Here is a 23,993-nt window from a genome sequence, read left to right as displayed (position 1 = left end):
TTTTTTTTTAAAATAATAAAAGATGAATAAACCCTTTTCTCATACAACTTGTACTTATTTGTTATTTCTCAATGGAATCTTCGTTAGTTAATTCTTTCAAATGCACAATAAACATTTTTACATTCCCAAAATTTGGGAACCCTTTATTAGTTTTTGAAAATAAGAAAGAAATAGCGGGCTAATACATATCGTGATTTATAAACCCATCATGTCACTCGTTCGTCATTGCCATGAATATAATGGGCTTTACATACAAAAAATCGACGGCCCAATAAAGACTCCACATGCTTTCTTCCCGAGACGGAACTGATTCCAATAAGCAATTTTCTGCGAGTCTTCAGTCTTCTTCACTCACTCACACTCTTTTCGTGCTTTCCCATATAAACCCTGCGATTGTTCTTCTGCCCTCGACGCTTCTCCATTTCAACGAGCATCGTCATCCAAATTCGTTACAGACTTAGTACGTATACGCTCCAACTCTCTCAGCGCATCTGCTCAATCTCGTTTCGGTTCTTAGGGTTTTACTGTTGAATGATTAGGTTAGGAGGAAGTAATCGCAATTAGCATCAGATTGTGTAATTGTTACTTTATAATCATATTATAAGGTTTGTTATTAACGTTTCAGATTCTTAGGCAGCAATGAGTGTGAGTGGATACAAGTCAGATGACGAGTACTCTGTAATCGCAGACAAGGGAGAGATCGGATTCATAGACTATCAAAACGACGGCGTCTACAATCCGTTAGACGAAGGCCCCGTCGTGATCTCTGCCCCTTTCCCTTTCAGAAACGAGAAGCCTCAATCAATAACCGTCGGAGAGACTTCTCACGACTCCTTCACCATCAAGAACACTACCGACGAGGCCGTTGATCTCTGGACAAAGATCTACGCATCCAACCCCGAGGACTCCTTCACCCTCTCCGTCCTCAAACCGCCTTCCAAAGACTCTGACGCCAAGGAGATACAGAGCTTCTACGAGACGTTCACTCTCGAAGACAGGATGCTCGAGCCTGGCGACGCCTTGACTATCTTTGTCTCTTGCAAGCCGAAGGATATTGGTTTGCATACGACTGTGATTAGCGTTGATTGGGGATGTGACAACGTTGAGAGGGTTGTTTTCCTTTTGGCTGAGGATAAGATCTCGAGCTCTCTTGCGACTAACAGGCCTTACTCGAGGAATAGGAGGGGGCCAAGGAAGGATTTTGCAGTGGATAGCTACGTGACGGGGTCAAGGCCTGCGAAGGCGGTGGCGCAGCGTGCTTATAAGAATAGGCTCCCTCGGTATGAGATTCCCAAGGAGACTAGAGTGATGCTTGAGAAGAAGGAGGTTCCTGATTTTTTGAACGAAGGTCTGACGGTTAGAAACTATGCGAAGTATTATAAAATGTTGCTTATTATGGAAGAGCTACAACTCGAGGTATTCTATTCTCATTGTTTCAATTTTTTTGCATCAGACATGTTACAATTATGTAAATTGTAATTTATGGGGTTTTAGGAAGACATGCGAGCTTATGACATGGAGAATGTTACGATGAGGAGAAGGGGTCTGTACTTGTCTCTCGAAGTCCCTGGCCTTGCGGAGAAAAGACCTTCCCTTGTCCATGGTGACTATATCTTTGTAAGACATGCCTATGATGATGTAACTGCTCAAGCTTATCAGGTTATCTTCTTGATTTACTTGATTCACAAATATGTTTCACCATTTATCTTCTGGAGGAATTAAAAAAGTGGAAACGATTTTTTTCACAGGGCTTTGTACACCGAGTGGAGGCGGATGAAGTGCATTTGAAGTTTGCTTCCGAGTTCCACCTTCGCCACACAACTGGGAGTGTCTATAATGTGAGGTTTACTTACAATCGAATCAACACTAGAAGATTGTACCAGGCTGCTGATGCGGCAGAAGGTTTGGATCCTAACTTCCTTTTTCCGTCCTTGAAATCCGGGAAAAGGATGATAAAGACGAAACCCATCGTGCCCATTTCGCCAGCTCTTAACGCAGAGCAGATTTGTTCCGTTGAAATGATTCTTGGATGCGAAGGAGCACCGCCGTATGTGATCCATGGACCTCCCGGTACTGGGAAGACCATGACAGTGGTGGAGGCGATAGTTCAACTCTATACAACTCAGAAAAATGCTCGGATTCTCGTCTGTGCTCCTTCCAATAGCGCGGCTGATCACATTTTAGAGAAGCTGCTTTGTCTGGAGGGAGTTCGCATCAAGGACAATGAGATTTTCAGGCTGAATGCAGCTACTCGTTCCTACGAAGAAATCAAACCTGAGATTATCCGGTTTTGCTTCTTTGATGAGCTTGTTTTCAAGTGCCCTCCGCTCCAAGCTTTGAATCATTACAAACTCATTGTTTCAACATATATGAGTGCATCCCTTCTTAACGCAGAAGGTGTGAAGCGTGGTCACTTCACTCATATTTTCTTAGACGAGGCTGGTCAAGCGTCAGAGCCAGAAAACATGATTGCTCTCTCAAATCTATGCTTGTCAGAAACTGTGGTTGTGCTTGCTGGAGATCCAAGGCAGTTGGGTCCGGTTATATACTCGAGAGATGCGGAGTCACTCGGCTTGGGGAAATCATACTTGGAAAGATTGTTTGAGTGCGATTATTACTGCGAAGGGGATGAGAACTATGTGACAAAGCTAGTGAAGAACTACAGATGCCACCCAGAGATACTTGATCTCCCATCAGAGCTGTTCTATGATGGAGAACTGGTAGCGTCCAAAGAAGACACAGACTCTGTTCTTGCGACATTGAAATTCCTCCCAAACAAAGAATTCCCAATGGTTTTCTATGGGATCCAAGGATGCGATGAGAGGGAAGGCAACAATCCGTCATGGTTCAACCGTATAGAGATCAGTAAAGTTATAGAGACAATCAAGAGATTGACAGCGAACGACTGTGTGGCGGAAGAGGATATCGGAGTTATAACTCCTTACAGGCAGCAAGTAACGAAGATCAAGGAGGTTCTCGATAGGTTAGAGATGACTGAAGTCAAAGTCGGTAGCGTCGAGCAGTTCCAAGGGCAAGAGAAACAAGTCATCATTATCTCAACTGTAAGATCTACAATCAAACACAACGAGTTTGATAGAGCCTATTGTCTGGGCTTCTTGAGCAATCCAAGGAGGTTTAATGTCGCAATCACCCGTGCAATCTCTCTGCTAGTGATCATCGGGAACCCACATATCATATGCAAGGTACTCTACTTGATTGCTTTTAACTTAAAAGCAGTGACTCATACTTCCCTACTAATGTAGAACTGTGTTATATGACACAGGACATGAATTGGAACAAGCTTTTGTGGCGATGTGTGGATAACAATGCTTACCAAGGATGCGGTTTACCAGAGAGGGAAGAGTTTGAGGAGGAACCGTTTCATCAAGAAGAAAGCAGCAATGCTCCTCCTCAATACTCTGTAGAAGAAGCGTGGAACATGAGCGGCGAGGTCAACAACAACGGCACAAAGGAGAAAAATGAATGGTCTGATGGATGGAACGACGATGTTGCTGGGACGAAGGAAAATAACGATTGGTCTGATGAGTGGAACAACAATGGTGGTGGGAATAAAGAAAAAGACGAATGCTCTGATGGTTTTAACAACAACGGTGGCGCAAAGGAAATAGAAGAATGCTCTGATGTTTGGAACAACAATGATGCCACAAGGGAAATAGAAGAATGCTCTGATGTTTGGAACAACAATGGTGGTGGGACTAAGGGAAAAGAAGAATGCTCTGATGATAACGATGGTGGTGGGAATAAGGAAAAAGAAGAATGGTCTGATGGTTGTAACAACAATGGTAGTGGGACTAAGAATACTGATGAATGGTCTGATGGTTGGAACGACAATGGTGGTGGGACTAAGAATACCGACGAGTGGTCTGATGGGTGGAAGTAAATTGATAATATTATGGGCAAGTAATGTTGATGAGCGAACTAAGGCTATTTTGGATTTGTTGGTACGTTCGTTTGTGTATCTTCTGGAACCTTTTGGTGTATTTTTCATAGCTTTAATAACCACTTAATTTGGTGTGGATAAACTTTTGTGGTAACATCTTTGTTTATACGAGACATGCAAGCATCAAATTCAAATAAATTTAGAACAGTATTTAACCAGAATCAGATCAATATGAAAGTAATGATCCAGATATTATGATATATGTAATTGGGCTTAACTTAAGAGTAAACTGATAATCTGAAAGGCGAAAAAAGTAAGTAGAAGAAGCGGAAGCTTGATAGAGTGCGAAGAGGAAGGCGACGAGGCTGAAGGAGTTGAGGCTGTCGGGTTTTCTCCCTTGTCCGATGCGGGAATATTCTGGTCTGCGTAATGACAATAAAACTCGAATGTGTTAGTAACAAATTATCAATAAAAAAATTAGCAAAAAAAACTTTTTATGTATGTAAGAAAATCTGTGTGTTTACCATCAGGAGTTATCGAACTTGATGGAGAAGTGGTAGGACCGAAAGAAGCTGAGCCTGGGAGAGTAACGTATATTAATGAATAATGAGCTTATTATGTTAACAAATAAAGATCATTAAAACGGTAGGACCAGTTTGGGTCCTTAGTCCGGTCTACGTGATGTCAAATAAACTCGAAATATTGTTTAGGAGAGTTAAAATTTTGTTAATTCACCTTGAGGAGATTGCGTTTCTGTAGGAGTGGTTGGACCGAGAGACACAGGGCCTGTGTGTTATTCACAATAAGCTTTGGTTAATAAAAAATAAATATTGATTACAAGTAATTGTAATGGATGTCAAAAAAAAGAGATTTAAATAATCTCTAATAAAATTTTATGAATTTTTTTTTACCTGGAGCAGGAAGAGGTGCTGCAGAAGCTGCGAAATTTCACAAATTTTACGTTATTAAAATTTAGAAATTGAAAAATATAGATCGATGTTCATATATAGATTTAGAACATCAAAACTAAACATATATTAATCGACTCAATGTGTTAATTATAGAAAAATGAAATTAGATAACCTTTGCATTTAACGGGGACACCAGGCATGCCACATGCACGAGGAAGAGAGATGGCCAGAGTTCGGTTAATAGGAATATTAATGGGCACACTTGCGGTTACAATTAGACACAAACAGTCCAAACCGGTTCCGGTTAACGATTTAAGAGCCTCACAACAATCAGAAGTCGGAGAACTACCACCTCCCGTTAGAAAACTCATGCACCCCGTAACGCTTGAGAGCATGGTTGGTGAACACGGAGTACTGATTTGAGCAAGAATCAATATGGGAGAGTTTGAAAGTAGAGACAAGAAGATTAGAGCTGAGATCAGGCAAAATCTGGGATCCATTTTGCTGTGTGTTTTAGGGGTTTAGGCAAACTGAATCTCTTTTTTTCCTCTGGTCAAGAAAATAAATAGAATTTTTGTTTTGTGGAAATGAAATGGTAATGTTTTTATGGTTACTTTGTGTAAATGATATATACATGAGATAGAGAAGGGCTAATAAGGTAGCTTGTGGAAGTTGGTTTTGATTTTGACTTTTGAAGCTCAACTACCTTAACTAACTTTTACCAGTGAAAGCTAGTTTTTAATTTGCTTCCTTTTAAAAATTATTCTATCATCATAGTCAAAACATTTATTTGACTATCTATTTTAATTATTACATCAATAAAACCATAATGTTTATTCAAAATTTTGGATATGTTTCCTTTTTAATTAGAAAGCTATTTCTTAAAATAATGATAGTTAATATATTAAAAGACTTTGAAGACTAATATTATGGCAACATAGTGATAATACTTTAAGAAGTATATTAAATTTGTGTATCAGATAAATTGTGACTTGAAGACGACTGAGAAAAATATTGGACCGCATCGTGATTACATTAACGAGATGACGTGTGACTTTTCTAATGTATGTGGAGTTTGCCCAAATAGAGTAATATCATATAATTTGTTGAACTAAACACAATACTACTTCTAATGGGATGTAGATGAAGAGCCGTGCTTCTTGGTTGGTCGGTGCTTCAAAGATTTCTGTAAACAAACACCAACAAAAAGTTGCCACAAAGTTGGGCTACTTACATAATATTTATATTGAGTTTATGAGTTATATGACAAACCATAATATTTTTTTTTGTCAAAAAAAAAATGATAAAGTACTCTTAGCAATATTTGTTTTTGGAAAACAAGTTTAATACGTGTTATATTAAAAAAGATGAACTAAATAATACAAACACAGTTAGTTCAACGGTACGTTTAAGTTACTACCACCTAGATAGACTTAACGTCAGTTATTACGTACCCTTTTTTGTATACAAAATCAATTATTACGATTACAAAAAAAAAAATCAGTTATTACGTGTATTACTACTACCTCTTATAGTTTGCATGTCTTTACTATCAACCAACTATGGTAGTACAATGGTTGAAGGTTTTTCATATGGACTGATATCAAAATTCGAGTACCTTGATGCAGTTTTAATCATAACGACCCACATTGTCCATAGATTAATCTTAGATTCAACACTACTCCTTATTATAAATTAAAATAGTCTTTACCACATAATCTAACTGTAGAAAGATCTCAGACATTTTTGAATATATTCACATATATAGTTTTCTTACTGAACTTTTATTCACATATATAGTTATCATCTCATATATGTATTTGTCTACTTTAAAAAGTTTGAGGTAATTGTGTGTAAATGAGCTATCATATTTTATTTGTATATTTGCTAAATAAAAAGTTAGTAAGAAAAGTAGGGACGAAGTTGCTTCTATATCTCTCTCTTTCATTCATCGGTTTGCTGCAAGTTTAGATTATTTCACAAATTATGTGACAGAAAAAAGAGACTAAACAATGTATATATATAGCTCTACCTCTATCGTGAGATTTGATTTTTATCAACTATCACATGTACGATAAATTAATGGATATTTAGAGAATTCAGTCTAAAAAGCGTGTATGTATATGCATTTATAATTATTTTATCCTATGATTAGAGAAAACTCTTCAATCTTTAAAAGAGTAATCTTAAGAATGTAATTGCAAATAACAAGAACAGAAAACATACTAAAAGTTTAGAGTGATGATTGATCAATCTAGCTAGCTAGCTAGTTGTTTCCCTTAGCAGCTTCTTTAGTTAAAAAACTTTATTAAGAGGGTTTCCCTTTGTATGATCATTCACTCTGAAAACGAAACAAAAAAAAAACATAGATTCATGTCTACGGAAGCAGAAACAACAAATAGACATATAGGCACCAACAATCAAGAAGAATTGAAACAAAAATGTGAACCAAAAAAACCCAACAAATAATGTCAAACCTTACTAGTTAAACGTAAAGAAAAACCAAAATTTACCACCTACAAAAAAAAGAGAGAACGACAATCATGAGATAGCACAAGAGCTACTATGAGCTAATGGTGGAAGGATGAGTAACAAGGGAAAAGCAAAGAACTCCATCGGACCTAAAAGACCAGAGACTGATCTTATCGTTGGCTTCCAACTTATTGTCCTTAACGATGTCGTTCCAGCCACGGTTCAAAACGTAGTGCAACGAACCGTTTTGAGAGTCCTTCTCCTTCTTCATCACCCATCTCTTGAAAACCAAACTCCACGTTTGAGACCTTTCGTTCACGAGAAAGGCTTCCACTCCAGGCTTCTTCCCCTTCTTGTTTTCATCTTGTACTAAGAAACTCGATTCCTCTTGAGTCAAGAAGTTGTTTCTCTTTAGCGTTTTGAAAGGGATTAACAAACGGCTTTGATTTGGATTAACATCACTCACAAGTAAAGTCTTCTCAAAGATGAGTATCGCGTCTTTTACTTCCAGAACAACATCGACTCTTTGCTTCTTTGCTTTATTCAACCTACCACTATTACCTCTTCCCCTTTTCTTGAGAGGTTTAGGATTTAGCAAGTTCTGAGTTACCTTGTGACCGTCGTGGTTTGGTGGCTCTTCCTTTGGAGACTTGTTAAGGTCAAAATTATTACAAAACCTAGAGGGAGCTCCACTAGAAACTTTATGGTCTCTTCTCTTTGCTTCATCCTGCTCTTCATCATCTGTATCAGAAGGAGGAAGTTTATTAAGATCAAATTTGTGAATACAAGACGACTTTGCTTTAAGCATAGCTTCCTCTAAAGTTTTGGTCACTTTATCAGACCAATCTATTTTCATGCGCAAAGGATAGTGATCATCTTCACCACTCTTCATTATAATTGGAAACGAAAATTCGAGTTGTAAGAACAAAAAAAAAAAGAGTAGAGAATGAGATTTAAGGAATGAAATTTGTGAGAGAAAGCTAATGAAATCAATGTAAGAAAATTGTTTTACTAATTGTGTGTTTGAATATATACTAACTAATTTAGTTTTTTTCCATTAAAAACAAAGTTAAAATCGAAAACAAGTCAAGATATGTTTCATAGATTTTATTTACCAGATTCTATGCGATTGTCTATTGTTATCTTCTTTAGAATCTAATAAATTTTGGTTTAATATTTCTTAAAGATAATTAATACACACCATGTATTAAATGTTTCATGTATATCTCTTCTTAAACTAAAATTATATTGACTAGATCGTTTTTCCGCGCTACGCGCGGATAATATACTTTTAATTTTTTTTTCATATTTTTTCACATGTAAATTATTATCTTAATTTTAGATTAATTTTTTTTATTTAATCAATTGCAACTTACTATTTTTACTTTCATGGTAAATATTTTGTATAAATGAGGAAATTTAGTTTTAAAATTTTATTTATCGTTTTAAGATTTTATTTATATTAATCTCAAATAAGTTTCAATGATATGAAATGAAAAAGAGTAACCTGACGGTCATTAGGCGCTAGTCGGATCCTCTCGAGGCTCAGAACAAACAAATTTGTTCAATAATGCACCTGCATTTATTATTATTGTTTTACGTAAATTTTATAAAATTGATGATTGATAACTGTTTTAGAACTGAAACTGTTTAAAATTTATCTATGCATTATTAAATAGTAAAAATATTAAATTATAAAATAATATTAATATTAATTAGAAGTGACGTAAAAATACTATTATTAGTGACCAATAATTTAATTATAAAAAAATTATTGATCCGTACTTTGATATTTCTTAGAAATATTATTTATTCACCAACCAATAAAAGTCTGCAAGCTCATATTCAGTAGTTGAAAAAAAAGAAACAAAATAATAGAATTTGCCAAATTATATCATATATTTTTTTAAGTAAAAATAAATAAAAAGTAGTACAAACCTTTTCTAACATTGTTAACGCCGTCATCAAAACAATAAACCTTAAATCCTAAACATTAAACCCTAAAAACTAAACCTTAAATTTTTAGGTAAATCCTAAACTTTTGGGTAAACTCTAAATCCTTGGGTAAATCCTAAATCCTTGGGTAAACTCTAAACCCTTGGGTAAATCCTAAACTATAGGGTAAATCCTAAACCCTAGGGTTTAGGGCTAAGTTTTAGAATTTTGCTGACGGCGTTTAGAATTTAGTGTTTAGGATTTATTGTTTAGTTTTTACGATTTAGAATTTATGATTTACCTAAAGGTTTAGGGTTTAATGGTTAGATTTTAGGGTTTAGTGTAATTTTACTGACAGCGTTAATAATGTTTTTAAAAAACTCATTTTTTGCAGCTTGTACTATTTTTTTTTAAAAAAATTTAATTTTTATTTTATTTTAAAAACAAAATATAACTTAGCAAATTTTTGTTATTTTGCTTTTTCTAAAAAAAAAAATATGATATGACAGGCTCTAGGGTAAACAAAAAAAAAACTCTTCTTAGAGTGTATAAATGTTGTTTTTGTAAATTTGTTCTAATAGAATTTTGATAACATTATAGTAAATAAGTCTTATGTGGCTTTGGACTTCTGTAAATTGAAATACAATTATATATGGATAAACTTTTTTCTAATTAATTACAACGCATAATAGTGTATGAACCAAAATTTCTTTTGAAAATATAAATTTAAATATATGGAAGGAAAAAACATTAGAAGCTGCAATCAGACAAGAACATCCTTTTTTAGAATTTTTGGAGAAACAAATGTATGTTATGATTTCTGAGAGAATTTTAATTTTAGCTTTTACCCCAAATTTGATATCATTATTTAAATTTATCTTTAAGATATAACTATTTTCATAAATACTTTAAATTTCTGAAAAAAATAAAACTGACATTATAAATCATTTAAAAATATATAAAATCATTTATAAAATATTTTTAAAGGTTCATAAATTCAAACCCAATCCATAAATAATGTAACCTTTATATTTATAGACTTACTTCTAAATTTTAAAATATTAATTGAGATACTAAGGCAGCATAAAACAAAAACTGATAATATATTTTTGTCAGCCGTGACCATGACTGGAGCAACATCAGGACCACAACTATTTCTCTCTGTATCTTCAATAGTGCTCTGGAATCGTTTATCCTCAAAGATGACGTTATTGTCATCAGAAACATAGCTTGTGTGTGAACGCGATGAAGCCAAGCTTGACTGTTTCTTGAGCTGAACATCTTTTGAACAGCTATCGTTGACATCATCTTTAATTGGCTGCTGCTTTGCTCTGCCTATTTTAGCAAAGGAATCATTCTGCCTCATCTCCAATGAGTTATCTCGAGAATGACCTTTCTTCCATGAAGCATGTTATGATTGTTCATCAACATTTTTCTTAGAAAGCTCTGCCCTGGTAGTAGATTGATCTTCTTCTTCCCTGCAACTGCTTCTTGGCATTTCTTCTTTAACAAAACCTCCGCTTTGCACATTTGATCTACTATGTCTATGTGAAGGTTCATTTCTTATATTATCATAAGAGGATGAGTTCGGCGACTCTGTGAAACTCTGCATCGTCATCCTCATCCTTTCTTTGCTTGAAAGCTCAGCAGCTGCACGTGCAGCAAAACTTAACTCGCTCTTTCAGCAGACTTCTATATATTATAATTTTGTAATCATTAATTTGTATTTGTTTATAAAAAAATTTTAAACCATGGATCATAAAATTTGAATGTTAGATTTTTTACAGTTTTAATAATTTATATTCGTTTTTAAAAATTTAAAATATAACATATATAGAAAATTTATTTTTTATTATATGGTTAATGTGGTTGTTTAATTTATTTTAATAGTTCAAAATTAAACAAATAAGATAGACGATAAAGTATTTTTTATCAAATCTTTATTATTCAAAATCATTAATTGTCATATATACTTTAGCCACATTAGGCAATTTCATAAGTTCTAGTTAAGGAAATAATAAAGAACATTAATAATGAATTTATGGTTAGTTTAATAAAAAACTTATTAATAATTAGATGAACCAATATATTTATCTTGTGATTTTAAGAATCATCATAATGATGACATGTGGCTACAAAAAGAAGTTATAAAGTTTCTCAATTAATATATAAGGGATGTTATTTTTACAAAAGAAAGCTGTAATTTTTGCACAGTGTAATTTTGTTGTAGTTGATTAAGTTTTTTTTATTGTGTTCTAATTCGTAGGGAATATTTACCGCATGTTAAAAATTCAAATATTTTTAAAAGGGGGAAATGCTAATTTCAGTAAAATTGAAATGCAATTTCTTTTGTATGATAAATTTTTTTTGAGCCCGTATAATTTAATTTAAATGTTAATGATGCAAGTGATAATTTTGAGTAATCCATACATCTTTTTAAAATGAAACTAAATTCATTTAAATTAATTTTTTGGAAATGAATTTTTCCTAATACAACCTAAATGTGCGTGAATTTTAAAATATCAATTAGGTAATCTAAAGTTTTAACCCATGTAAATTATTTAATATTTATCCTAAACTTCTTATCCTAGTTGTTCTAAAAAAAAACTTCTTATCCTAGTTCCGTCGACTCCTTTGTTCCATGCTGCGTTGTCTACAGATATAGAAAATACATTTCTATGTATATGTTTGGTGAAAAGTTAAAAACACTGAAAGTTGAAATGATAAGGTTTATGTTAAGAGACAGACAAAACATATGATAAAGAAAAATGTCTCCAGTCACGTCAAACACCACCATCTGATCATGAATTACCATGAATTCATAAAAAGAAGATAGGCTTTAGGAAGATAACTCCAGAAATATTACGTACAGAGACTGAGATTAGTTTTCTGATCATGGCAGTTTCAGTTCACATGCGACTCTGCTTGGCTCGTGAATGTAGTAAACAATATAATGTATCACTAATTTTTTTTTATTTAAAACTCCTATTGGATTTATCCTGTGAAAAAATGTATAAATGAATTGTTTGTTTGATAAAGAACTTCTAAACCGAAATTTGGAAAACTCGGTTAAACCAAACAGAATGAAGAATCACGTGAAACATATCATACTTCTCAGGCTTCACATGCCACAAAAAAATGCTTCTGTACTCTCTTCACTCTCATCTTCAATTGCTTATACCTACGTTCCAATATAGACATCAAAATCTTCTTCAAGTTGGGTATATCTTTCTCCAACACAAAAACCGCAAACGACTCCCACTTCAAAACCTCGAAGAAAGGTGGCACAAAGTTATCAGATATGATTACTGGAACACAACCATAGAAAATAGTATTTGCTCGTCTTCATGAACTGAAGATAGTTCTTGTTTCCTTTAGACCTCAGAAGCTTCCCGAAAATTTTCAGGTCAGGATCTTTGTTGTTCACCCCAGTAAGAGAGTAGTATTGGCCTAACGTACCCGTGACCGGGTTGACCAGCAAAGAAAGCTACTGTTGGCCTTTTGGACGCAGACTTGCCACCGATGTTACTTAGTGGTTTCTTGGGATATCTAACGTATGTCTCCGGTAGAGATGTGTCCTTTCCAAAGACAAAGCCTTCTTTAACATCCGAGTTACACAACGCCCTTATAGTCTTGGAAAAATGCTTCCGTGTCTCCGATGGAGCCTGAAAATGTAACAAAACGACATACATTTATTAGTAAATGATCTAAATGATCCAACCGTTATAACCTCACATAGACGAAATTTCACAAAACACCATATAATATTCTAAAAAAATGATCTCAAATCTCACAATATTTACAATGCCACCAAAATGTTACAAACGACATGCATTCGTCAGAAAAATGATCTCAATGATCCAACCTTCATAACTTCACATAGATCTCAGAAAAATGATCTCAATGATCCAACCTTCATAAAAATGATCCCAAAGCTTAATTACAACTCCATAGCATAATGTCACAAGACATACATGTATCAGACAATGATCTCAGTGATCCAACCTTTATAACCTCACATAGATAAAATGTCACAAAAGACCATATACTAATTTGTTCTCAAAAACTCACATATTTACAACTTACATAGAGTAATTTAACAAAAAGACATTACGGTTTCAGAAAATGGTCTCAAAGATTGCATCTACATAACTCAATAGATATATCAGAAATGTCTAAAAACATTCTCATGTCAAGGAGGAGACGTTACCCAGTCATGGCAGGCGGCAAGGAAATGATCAGCTCCAGAAGTTCGATTCCAAAAAGGATATTTTGTGGAAATGAAGTCAATATAGTCTTTTAGATACTTAATGAGATTGCGGTGTCTGTGTGAGTTCTTTACATATAGTGTCTCCTCGAGCATCTGGGAACTGAATGGTAAGTAGAAAAGATGAGCTTTTGTAGAGAGAGAAAGAATCATCATGAAGAATGATGCATCTCTCCTACGAACATCAGAGAAAGGAAAACAACAACACAAGCAACCAAAACTCACCAAGCGGCTCACACCAGAATCGTGACTTCTGCAACCCAACAGCAGCTGAAACAAAATCTTTGCCAATTAGTATCTATAAAATCACATCAACAGGGATCTCTCAAAAGGCTGGAAAAGCTAGAAGAAGCAGACTTTTGAGTCAATAATATCCTTGAGACGGTTGAGCTCTTCAAGCGCAATGTCCCAGTTCTGCATCAATATCTCAGATGCTAGCTTCCCCCACAAGGCACTCATACTTCTCTCAAGGTTAGAGCAAAGAGTCCTGTACTGGAAAGATAATCAGCAGCACCTGAATAATTCCCACATTCAAACTGAAACTTGGCGTACTGATTCAACGCCTCAATCTGGTCTGGACCAATCTGATAAAAAAATATTATACATCAAAACTGAGTTCCTCATACTAAACACAAACGAAACAACACAAAATCACAACCTGGTAACGTTCTTTCAGCATCTGGAGATTGTATTTCTTATCACCTCTTAGCTCCTGGACAGCATTAGGGTTCAATAGGAACGTCACGAGCAATGCAGCCGCTTCCTCCATATCTATCACCAGAAACATTCATGATAAACCAATCAACCAACAAAGACGAAAGAGGCAAACTTTCACAGAGATTATTATACCTTGGGGAGCGTCTTCTGTGTGGTGGAGACTCTTGTGGATGTCCATGGCGTAATCAACCATGTTGGTCTTGTTCAGAAGCTCGATCTTGAACTTGAGGATCTGCTCATCAGGGTAAAGTTGATGCTCTTGAAGGAACTCGAGTATAGGAAAGACCAGGTGTCTGTACCTGGCCATTTTGGCTTGATTGACCTCTTTCTTTGAATTTGCATCCCCACCTTTTGCTGATCCCTTTGTGTCACCCTATTGATAATTAAAGAGAAAATGAGCGGCTCAACTGCCATAATTGACGTAGTCGTTTTTGGAGGGTGAATGACAATTTCGAAGTTACTTCTTTTCTCTCACCCTTCGTCCTTCCTTTTATATAAACCTTCCTCTCCTCGTCCTCTTTTCTCATCTCCTCAAGCCATTTCAAAATCAAATCTAGTTTGAGAGAGATAACACAGACGAAACCAAGCTTCTTCCATCTCGTTGCCGCAGATCAAACTTTCCTATTCCTCGGATAAACCTCTCCTTCTGCGGCGGCGAAACAGAGGAACAAACCTCACAAACCAACAAAGGCAATTCAATAAAAATTGATACTTCTCTGAAAACTATCAAAGATCTGCATCACCCAAAAGATTTTCTCAGTAAAAAGCCTTAACTACAGAGAATTAGAACACAAAACAGGATCAAAAGACCTTAACTTTTCAATCAACCCACCAAACCGCAAAGAAGACTCGTCAAGGGAAAAACACATTTAGTTTCTTCACCATTCCTCATCTCAACACCCACCAACTCGAAGGTATCGTCGGAGGAGGTTCGGGATGGCCTTGTGGATTCATCATTGGAAGAGAGACATAGAGAGAGAGACAGAGAGGAAGAGATAGAGACAAAGAGATGTTTGAGCAAAAAAAAAAAGAGACGAAGAGATGAAGAGAATAGACGGCTCTTCCACACCCTAATTAGGTAGGACCGTAGGAGGCGTTGAAGAATGAAAACTTGAAGAAAAAAAAACAGTTGGAATCGAGGAAGATGAATCACAATCGAAGTTGGTTTCCATGTTTTGGGCTAAAATAGCATACGTGGCAAAAAGAATAATTCTTATTGGCTGATTTAAATTGAGGACGTGGACACTCTCTCTGTTGATTATATATCCCTTTTAATATAGTATATAGATTTGTATTTTTGTTGCAAATTAATTAAGCTATATATATATATATATATATATATATATATGTGTTCTCCATACGTGTTAATAAACAGTATGTTAGTAATCTATCTTATTAAAACTGAAGTACAAAATGAGATTGTTTGGAAACATGTATATGAGTTTAAAAAATAAGAGTGTTTGGTAACATGGATTGTAGTCTTTTAAAAAAATATTACTTTTGTTTGGAAATAAAGATAGTAGTATTTAGCAAAAAAGTAATGGGCTTATGTTATTAAGAAAAATTGAAAGTCCATCATATTATAAGAAATTATCTATTTGGGTCAGTTTTAAAATGAGTCAAATCATTTAAACTTTTTTTTCAAAACTAACCATAAAACAAAATTTATAACTTTATATACATATTTCAAATCAAAATAATAATTCAAAATTGATTTACATCATAAATTAATTGAAAAATAAACATATATTCAAAAATGAAATTTTACTAAACTCTTTTTCAATAACCATTACTTTTGTTTGAAAACAAGGATAATATTATTAAGCAAAAAAGTAATGGGCTTATGTTATTAAGAAAAATTGAAAGTCCATCATATTATAAGAAACTATCTATTTGAGCCAGTTTTAAAATGAGTCAATCTAATTGCCTAAAACTTTTTTTTCTAAACTAACCATAAAACAAAATTTAAACTTTATATACATATTTCAAATCAAAATAATAATTCAAAATTGATGCATATCATAAATTGATTGAAAAATATACATATATTCAAAAATAGATTTTTACTAAACTATTTTTCAATAACCATTATAAAAAATATTGTCAACATATATATAAGAAAAATACAATACGAAGCCCAATTTGAAATACAAACTCAAATTATGGTTTTTATATTTCATATTAAGTTTTTAAAATATAATATATGTAATTATTTATATGAAGGTACATATAAAATACGATTAATTATATGATGACAATATACGATACATAATAATGACTAGGGATGGACTTTCGGTTACCCATACGAGTTTGGTTCTGATCGATTTGCATTTCAGATTTCCGGGGTCAAAGATTTCAGCCCTATTAGGATGTTTCTAAATTTTGGTTTGAGTGTGATTCAGACCTTTGCGGGTTTGGTTCGAGTTTGGATCCATTTAAATTATTTTTAAAGTTTTAAATCATTATATATTTTAAATTTCTCAAAATCTATAAATAAAATAATATATTTCCTATAAATTTAAATAACATATGTCAGAATACCTAAGCTTAACATATCAATTAGCATTTAAAATTTTTGGATACAAAATCAATAAATATTTTAAGTATTTTTGGTGATTTGAGTATACCTTAACTATTTCAGATATTTACTTTTGACTATCTATATATATTTTCAAGTATTTAAACCAATTTAAAAGTATGATTCTTGATGTTTTATATACGTTAAATCTAAATATAATTAAATATATAAGTATCCGAATACTTCGGTTCAGATCAGATTTGGATCTCTAAATAACAAAACTTTGAATAATTTGAATATTTAATCAATTTATGTTCGGGTTTGGTACTATATTTTCGGATCGGTATCGGGTCTGTTCCTCGGATTCATTTTGCCAAACCCTAATAATTACATGAAAAACAAATATCAACATATTTTTCAAAATATACATCCGCGCAGGCGCGCAGATTAAATATTAACATATTTTTCAAAATATTTTGCTATCAATTTTGGTTCGGGTTTGGTATTACACTTTCAGATCAAGATCGGTTTCGTTCTTCAGATTTTGATTTTTTTCAAGCACTAATATTAACATAAAAACAAGTAGCAAAATATTTTTGAAAAATACATCCGCGCGGGTGCGCGGATTAAAATCTAGTAATTTTTAAATAAGAAAAACTGCCGAAATCAGAGGACCGTTGGGTACTTGACATTTAAATTTGAAACTGAAAGAAATTTAAATAAATAAAAACAAAAATCTGGCCAATTTAAAAAAAAAAACAAAAGAGAAGTTTTTAGATTTGAGATTTGAGATTCCTCATCGTTGGTCGGAGAAAATCAATGGCATCATCATCTTCGAGCACCACGACGACGACGACAACGACAACTATGGTCTCTACGGAAGAAGATTCAGAGAGAAGAGACAGTAGTAACTGCTACTTCCCAGACTGTCGCAAAGACGCGAACTGCACCTGCGAGATTTGTCTCGACAGTCTCAACGCGACGCTCGATCTCATGCCTCTGAGCGTGCAGAGAAGCTCCCTCACCAAGCTCTCTTACGCATCATCCACTTTCAAACCCACCGTTGAGTCCACTCCGACGTCGTTTGACCCGGATGTAGTAGTCACCACTCCCGCTTCTGTTTCTCGCCCAATCTCGAGGGTTATCTCTCAGCCGAAGAAGAAAGTGGTGAAGAAGCCAAAAGAGAAGATCGAGAAGGAGAGAAAGACACTGACTTTGGTGGTTGTTATGAAAGTGGTTTTGGCGATTGGTTTGGTTCTGTGTTTGGAGTTAGTGTTTGGTTGGGTGGTTAAAGGGGTTTTGAAACCTGAGTTCTCAGAGGAGATAGTGAGAGTCTCTGGGGAGAGATCTCAGGCTGCTAATGATCTTGATGGGAAGATGAGAATCTCGGAAGATGAATTAAAGGGTATTGCTAAAAATGGAAAGTTTTCTAGCTGCGTAGATTCCGATTCCAGATGGAGATTCAATCAGGTTTAGTCAAGTTTGCATTTTTATTCCAATTTTTCAACTAAAGTTTTAATTTTTATTTGGCGGATTTGAAAAAGTACTGTTTTTTATTTTATTTATTTCTAGGATGGTTCGATGTTGAACTCAAAGTGTGTTCTGTACAAGTCCGTCATTGAAGAAGTGAGTATATGGGGATGGCCTTTGCAGACAGCTGGACTGTTCAGTACTGGATTCTCCTCAAGTTCGATCACCGTCTTATCAGGCCGTGTAAGTGAGGTAACCAAATCTCAATGCTTTCTTTGTTTAGTATCTGTTTGTGTATATCTATGTCTTAACTTCATTTCTTTGTGTTCTTTTGATGTTGTCATTGAAGTGGTCAGAAGGGAAGTTTGGTTACTCGATACATGAGGCGAACACTTCGTGGAGAAGAACAAAATTGAGCACATCAGTTCTGCAATTAGATCCCAACACATGGGTTCTTGAGTACAGGCTAAGCTCAGTGATGGAGAGTTCGAGTTTGTTGTCAATGGCAGTTGATCTCCTGACACGCGTGATGGTCCAAGCAGCAAAGGATGTCAACAGAGAGGTTTTCTGGATGTTTTCAGCCACAGGGAGATTGTATAGTGAAGTGGTATCAGAGGCTAGCACTACAATGACACCAACTTAGCAATCGTTTTGTTGGTTCTTCCTTTCAAAGCATTGACATCTTGTCATCCTCAACATCATCTATTAGGTTGTAATAGTATAGTCAATGAACAACAAGTGCTTATTATGTAGTAGTTGGTTTCATGTAATTTTTTGTCGGTTTACTGTTGACTTGTGGGAGAACGAACTATAACCGGCTGTCGTTTTGGTTAAATACAATCCAGTTCACAGTTTGGTTCTGGCTCAAATACATGTTTTATTCCATCTGGTTCGGTTCAATTACACCAAACCGGTTACAATAAAATCAACTGGTTTATAAAATTTTGGTTCGGTTCGATACCTTTTTTCCGTAATTTTGTGAAGAAATTGTCAAGAAAATATGGGAAATGTCCGGTCTAATGTGAAACTCTATATTAAACCGAACTTAACCTGATTCGAACCGGTTCTTTCATAATCGATGAAGATTCAGAGTTGTATGCGACAGAGAGAGAGAGAGAGAGAGGCTTATAATAAGTTTGTTGGATCAGGAACAGAGAGAATCGATTCTTAAGGAAAGACGATGGCTTTGTCCGCTTTGAATCAGCTCTATCTCGCCCTCGCGGATAAACCCGAGCAGGTTTTTTTCAATTGAATCCCCAAAAAAATGAACTCTTTTTTTTTTTAATCGATAGAGGTTGCAACGATTGTTTCTTAGTTCGATTAGGTATCCTCTCATTTTTTGTTCGATTTTGTTTCTAAAGGATAAAGCTTTTAACATTTGAGAATGTGTGTAATTCTCTGAACTAAATTGTTGAAATTTGGGTTTAAAAAAAAAAAACTAAATCTTTGCTTTGTATTTTAGGAGAAGATAACGGCAGAAGAGATGAGTGTGATTGCCTCTTGCCATCTCAAAGTCTTGTGGACTGCTGGGTTTGCCTCTAGTGTTGCAGGTGGTTTAGGTTGGCAAGGTTCGTACTACAGTAGTACTACTACTTTTGGATTCATTTGCCTCACCCAAGTCTAGTGGAAGTTTCTTCATTACCTCTAACTTACTTTGCTTTCTTTCAGTGGCGAAACGGTTCAAAATGCTGAGGCTTCCTCTTACAGTTCGTAAGTATTTTTTTTTTTTTTGACTTTGGTTACATGTTTTGTTATCATCATCTTTTATTTTAAATGTTTCATTCTCTGTTCACCACCACGACAGTACCGGCAGTGGCGGCTTTTACTGCTGCTTGGGATTGGTCAAATTCCACTACTGCTGTTTCATGCCTTGATAATATTCTTAGGCAAGATGCTACACGTATGCAGAGAGAGCTTGTCAATGTGTAAGCATCTGCCTCTGAGACTTATTGATTTACCTTTGATGGATGTTTTATATTATCTTTCTTTAACTACAGCTTAGTCAAGTACAACAGAGGTGAAGCTTGGAGATGGCAGCTTATGTCCAAGCATTTCTACCCTGAAGCTGTTTACAACGATCAAGGAGAGAAGCCTCAGATGCGCTGGCGTAAGAGGAGAACTTTCACAGAGATTGCCGCTTCCTATGATGATGATGATGATGATGTAAATGAAGCTAAACCTCAGAGCACCAACAATGGCTTACAAAACCCTCATAACCGAAGCGTTTCCCATGGATCTGATGCTTCAAAGACTAAACCAGGGGTCCAAAACAGCCCTGTGAGTACTAAGCTTTAATGCCTCTGCAAATGCTTAGCATCATTTGGACAAGAACCTGTTTCTAATATTATAAGCTGAATCTTATTCACGGAAATTCGGATGTGGATGAAGAAGATGGTCTTGACAGTGTATTTGGTGGACCAGAACCAACAGAGAGCATTACTGCTGCGCAGGTTAATGCGAAAGCTTCAAGCAAAGCGCAAACTCGCAAACAGAAGAGAGCTCAGCGAAGACAGAGACGGAAAAACCGTGAAGAAGCTTCAATTAATAATAGTACTCCTCAGTACGAACTTGCTTAGACGAGACAAAACAAGAATGCTTTCTACTACTGCTTGATGATTATCACGATGAATTTGTCTTGAGTTTCTGGAAGCTCCATTTAACTTATATACATGGCTTCAGGTTTCATTCCCATTTTGAATCCCATTTCATGAAAGGACTATTATGTAATAAAAATGTTGAGGCTTTTAAGATCTTCAGGGTACCTTGTATGAACTGTTAAGCAAGATGATTATGTATAATGGTGAAGCAAAACTTGGGTACATGATGAAGAATCCAACAGGAACTTAGCAGACAATGTCACAACGACGAATGTACAATTTATAATTGTTGCTAATGCTTATTTGATATCTCTCTACTCCTCGATTGTTAGATGAAAGTACTCTTCAAGGATTCCTTTAGGCGTCCTGCCAAATCCTTTAGCCACTTCCTCCATCTCCTTAAGCTTTGTCACTTCTTTTCTTATCTGATCCAATCTCTTCAACACATTAGTCATCAAGCTATCTGCATCTGAGCCTGACACACGCCTCGACAGCTCTGACTTCTCCTCCTCAAGTTGCCTATACAGATCACCAAGACATTCTTTCTGAGCATGAAGTCTGACTTCAGCGATCTGATACTCTGATTCCTGAGCTTCTCTCAGCGCTTTTAAAACCTCACGGATCTCTTCCTCGAGCTTGTGCATCTCTGCCTCGTGATTGAACGGCATGGGCTCGATCGGTGTCACGTCTTGTAGACTTTGCACTGCATCATCATTGTCTTTACCTTCTCCACTCTCAGAGAAATCTAACAACCAAGACGAAGATAAAATCATCTTCAACATATAATCACAAAGCAAAAGATAGTAGAGATGAGGGATGTTACCTGACCATATAGTTGGTGTATCATCATTCCAAAGATCTTCCAAGCTAGTGCCACACTTAAGCTGCCAAAGATTAGCCTCTTTAGTTTCAGGAAACTTCAGTAAATACTAAATTTTATTGTACCTTGATGACCGTTGATTCGATACAGTTGAGCAGCTCCTTAGCATCCACTCTCTGCGAGCCACGCAGGACGCAAATACCGAGATTGAGGATCTTCTCCACATCGCCTTGGTACTCTACAGTCTTACAAATCTCCAGGAACCTGTTAACATGCGGAACCAAGTCCTTTCTGGCGTCACATCTCCTACAATAGTACTCAGCATCCAACCCAATGCTGCCTCCAACAGTTCCAGCCATGTAAGCTCGAAGAGCGCAGTTGATATGAGCAACATGTCCACATACACGACCCTCGGAAGCCACAGCTTCGCATTTAACGTAGCTGTAACCTTCATGCTCCACGCTTATCGATTTACAGCAGAGGATGCAAGAGCAGTCAGTGCAGAAACTAGGCTCGCTACAGCAAATGTCACAAGGCATTGGCTCGGTTTCACTCGGTGGTGGCATCAGGCTGCCGCATTTGTCATTACCAGCCTTGCAAACCATAATGTCAGAGACGTTGGCATCCATTGGATCTTCATCTGAGGTATACACTGGCAATATAGACTGCTTCATACCTATGACTATCAAACAGAATAACACCACAAGGAGCTATTAGTTCAGAATAGTAGTTTAAGAGATATTTGTTCGTTTCAAAATACGAGTAGTTTTCATATATCTAGGTAACTTTTACTTTTATTAAGTATAGTGTGATCAATCAAATAATATAGACTTATTTATGATTGGTTCAACTATATCTAATTTATATATCAAATGCTATTTTTTTTTTTAATAATAACTTTCTTTATGCATTCAACTAAAACTACTTGCATAAAGAAACAGAGGGAGTATATCACTTGAATCTGACCATCTGTGCTGGGTACAGCCCAGCTGAAAGAAGCAAAGAACTTGCGGACATCTGCATCAGGGAAGGCTAAGCGAATGTAGCGTTCAAGAGAGAGCCTGCTCCTAAAGGCGGTGCCTTTCCGCAATGTTTCAGTGTTGGATAAACCGGGGAGATGCTTGGGAGGGTATAAGTAGCGGTCCAAAAAGGTGCCTTTGCCGGTGATTCTCGGTCCTACCTTCCAGCGCCACGTGTCTCCAGGCTTAGGCCAGTTTTCAGGTGCGTAAGGTAGGCCTATGCCGGATTCCATTGGCCTTACTGGCCTCAGATGAAGGCGAGGTGGTACTACCTCTCTGTTACTTTGCTCAGTAGTAGTATTATCAGTGTCCATGATTGTATAATAATACCTGCAAATAATCAAAATATATATAGTGAAGATCCAAATCCAAACAATAACGGAATAACAGTTTTTTTTTTTATTTAATAAAGAAAATGAGTTTCGATACAACACATCAGCGATACCAAATCCATTTTACGGACGATGAAAATAAGTAAAAAGGAAGAGAGAGAGAGATAACGTACAAACTCCAGAGACGTCGTGCGCACCGATCAATTTCTGAAGATCTTGACGATGATAAGTTTTTTCTTCTCTTCTTTTCTCCCCCGTGAAACCTCGCGATAATGGCCGTCCGTCGTCACACTCGAAGGAGTGGCTTTTTGGATGAAACGACGGTTAAAGAAGAAAGCGAAAAGTGCTCTCTACAAAAATCAAAGTTCGCAATAACAATCTTATTACTGGGCCGTTCTTGGGCCGTGTATGGGCCCGTCTCTAATAGGAAAATGAATTTAAGGGATTATCCCAATTATCCGAGTGTTTCCGGTACGGTTAAACCGATTATTCGTCGTCACAGGGATTCGTGGGGTCCATTTACAAAATTGTTACATTGCAATCAGGTACTAGTTAAAGGGGTTTGGAAAACGATACTGAATCGCATTGACAAAGAACTACTATGGAGTTTTATGGTGAGACTGATGTTCACATTCAGACAACTTTCACAGCTTCAAGAAAATCATGTGATTTGAGTCTTGATATGTCTCCAATTAATGGAGCTTTTTGTCGATAAGTTTTTTTTGCTTGTCCCTACAATAACGACACTAAGTGACAAAGACTGAAAGAGAGATAGATAGATAGATAGCCCCCCTCCAAGGAAAACAACCACTCATTCTGCATCTTATGAGATTCCTCTTGTGATAAAATCCAATGAAACTATATGATGAATTCAAACTAATACAAAAATAGAAGTTGATCTCAATGTTTCTTCCAAAGAAAATGACAACTTGTGGGGCTAAAGTTTGTTGTACACTCTATATGACACCTTGATACCATATTTTTATTTATGCACAAAAGCAATGATAAGAGCATAACGGCCTATGGTATACGTA

General features: G+C 35.7%; 7 protein-coding genes across 12 annotated transcripts; 3 read left to right on the top strand and 4 right to left on the bottom strand.

The window, feature by feature from the left end:
* The first annotated feature begins 262 nt into the window (after positions 1–262).
* Positions 263–4,111, top strand: LOC111197903 (probable RNA helicase SDE3). Of its 3 annotated transcripts, none has more exons than XM_022693149.2 (5): positions 263–460; positions 626–1,416; positions 1,495–1,659; positions 1,749–3,203; positions 3,284–4,111. In XM_022693149.2, the coding sequence occupies exons 2-5, from the start codon at positions 640–642 to the stop codon at positions 3,899–3,901; spliced, it is 3,015 nt and encodes a 1,004-aa protein (XP_022548870.2). In that variant the 5' UTR covers positions 263–460; positions 626–639; the 3' UTR covers positions 3,902–4,111. The 3 variants fall into 3 exon arrangements, with proteins under 3 accessions (XP_022548870.2, XP_022548872.2, XP_022548871.2); XM_022693151.2 differs by having other exon boundaries at positions 313–460; positions 634–1,416; XM_022693150.2 differs by having other exon boundaries at positions 319–539.
* LOC111201395 (non-specific lipid transfer protein GPI-anchored 21) lies at positions 3,979–5,659 on the bottom strand. The gene is made up of 5 exons (XM_022693152.2): positions 4,985–5,659; positions 4,813–4,839; positions 4,637–4,687; positions 4,426–4,479; positions 3,979–4,323 (listed from the first exon to the last, which is right to left on the bottom strand). Exons 1-5 carry the CDS (start codon positions 5,310–5,312, stop codon positions 4,175–4,177), a joined length of 609 nt encoding a protein of 202 aa, XP_022548873.2. The 5' UTR covers positions 5,313–5,659; the 3' UTR covers positions 3,979–4,174.
* Positions 5,660–6,880: 1,221 nt separating this feature from the next.
* Positions 6,881–9,463, bottom strand: LOC106369500 (putative B3 domain-containing protein At3g49610). Its single transcript, XM_013809649.2, has one exon. The coding sequence runs from the start codon at positions 8,174–8,176 to the stop codon at positions 7,376–7,378; it is 801 nt and encodes a 266-aa protein (XP_013665103.2). The 5' UTR covers positions 8,177–9,463; the 3' UTR covers positions 6,881–7,375.
* A 2,770-nt stretch (positions 9,464–12,233) lies between these two features.
* LOC125579397 (probable glycosyltransferase At5g03795) lies at positions 12,234–15,116 on the bottom strand. Of its 3 annotated transcripts, XR_007317416.1 has the most exons (6): positions 14,679–15,116; positions 14,145–14,576; positions 13,844–14,070; positions 13,712–13,756; positions 13,430–13,589; positions 12,234–12,884 (listed from the first exon to the last, which is right to left on the bottom strand). XR_007317416.1 is itself a non-coding variant. In XM_048743456.1 (2 exons), exons 1-2 carry the CDS (start codon positions 13,640–13,642, stop codon positions 12,627–12,629), a joined length of 471 nt encoding a protein of 156 aa, XP_048599413.1. In that variant the 5' UTR covers positions 13,643–13,705; the 3' UTR covers positions 12,234–12,626. The 3 variants fall into 3 exon arrangements, 1 of the variants encoding a protein (XP_048599413.1); XR_007317415.1 differs by having other exon boundaries at positions 14,145–15,109; XM_048743456.1 differs by lacking the exons at positions 13,712–13,756; positions 13,844–14,070; positions 14,145–14,576; positions 14,679–15,116 and having other exon boundaries at positions 13,430–13,705.
* A 2,314-nt stretch (positions 15,117–17,430) lies between these two features.
* Positions 17,431–18,999, top strand: LOC111201396. Its single transcript, XM_022693153.2, has 3 exons — positions 17,431–18,191; positions 18,294–18,443; positions 18,541–18,999. The coding sequence occupies exons 1-3, from the start codon at positions 17,541–17,543 to the stop codon at positions 18,832–18,834; spliced, it is 1,095 nt and encodes a 364-aa protein (XP_022548874.2). The 5' UTR covers positions 17,431–17,540; the 3' UTR covers positions 18,835–18,999.
* Positions 19,000–19,249: 250 nt separating this feature from the next.
* Positions 19,250–21,012, top strand: BNAA10G03590D. The gene is made up of 6 exons (XM_013811226.3): positions 19,250–19,428; positions 19,654–19,759; positions 19,860–19,901; positions 19,996–20,116; positions 20,189–20,468; positions 20,558–21,012. Exons 1-6 carry the CDS (start codon positions 19,372–19,374, stop codon positions 20,765–20,767), a joined length of 816 nt encoding a protein of 271 aa, XP_013666680.1. The 5' UTR covers positions 19,250–19,371; the 3' UTR covers positions 20,768–21,012.
* LOC106371191 (protein OBERON 1) lies at positions 20,962–23,309 on the bottom strand. 2 transcript variants are annotated; one of them, XM_013811223.3, is made up of 5 exons: positions 23,133–23,309; positions 22,575–22,957; positions 21,734–22,290; positions 21,612–21,672; positions 20,962–21,533 (listed from the first exon to the last, which is right to left on the bottom strand). In XM_013811223.3, the coding sequence occupies exons 2-5, from the start codon at positions 22,939–22,941 to the stop codon at positions 21,103–21,105; spliced, it is 1,416 nt and encodes a 471-aa protein (XP_013666677.2). In that variant the 5' UTR covers positions 22,942–22,957; positions 23,133–23,309; the 3' UTR covers positions 20,962–21,102. The 2 variants fall into 2 exon arrangements, with proteins under 2 accessions (XP_013666677.2, XP_048599412.1); XM_048743455.1 differs by having other exon boundaries at positions 21,734–22,284.
* Positions 23,310–23,993: the final 684 nt, after the last annotated feature.

This window comes from Brassica napus, chromosome A10 (genome assembly GCF_020379485.1).
Source record: "Brassica napus cultivar Da-Ae chromosome A10, Da-Ae, whole genome shotgun sequence".
In the NCBI taxonomy this organism is placed as follows: domain Eukaryota; kingdom Viridiplantae; phylum Streptophyta; class Magnoliopsida; order Brassicales; family Brassicaceae; genus Brassica; species Brassica napus.
The sequence above is the reverse complement of the archived record's forward strand: the minus strand, read 5'-3'. Positions and strand labels throughout refer to the sequence as shown.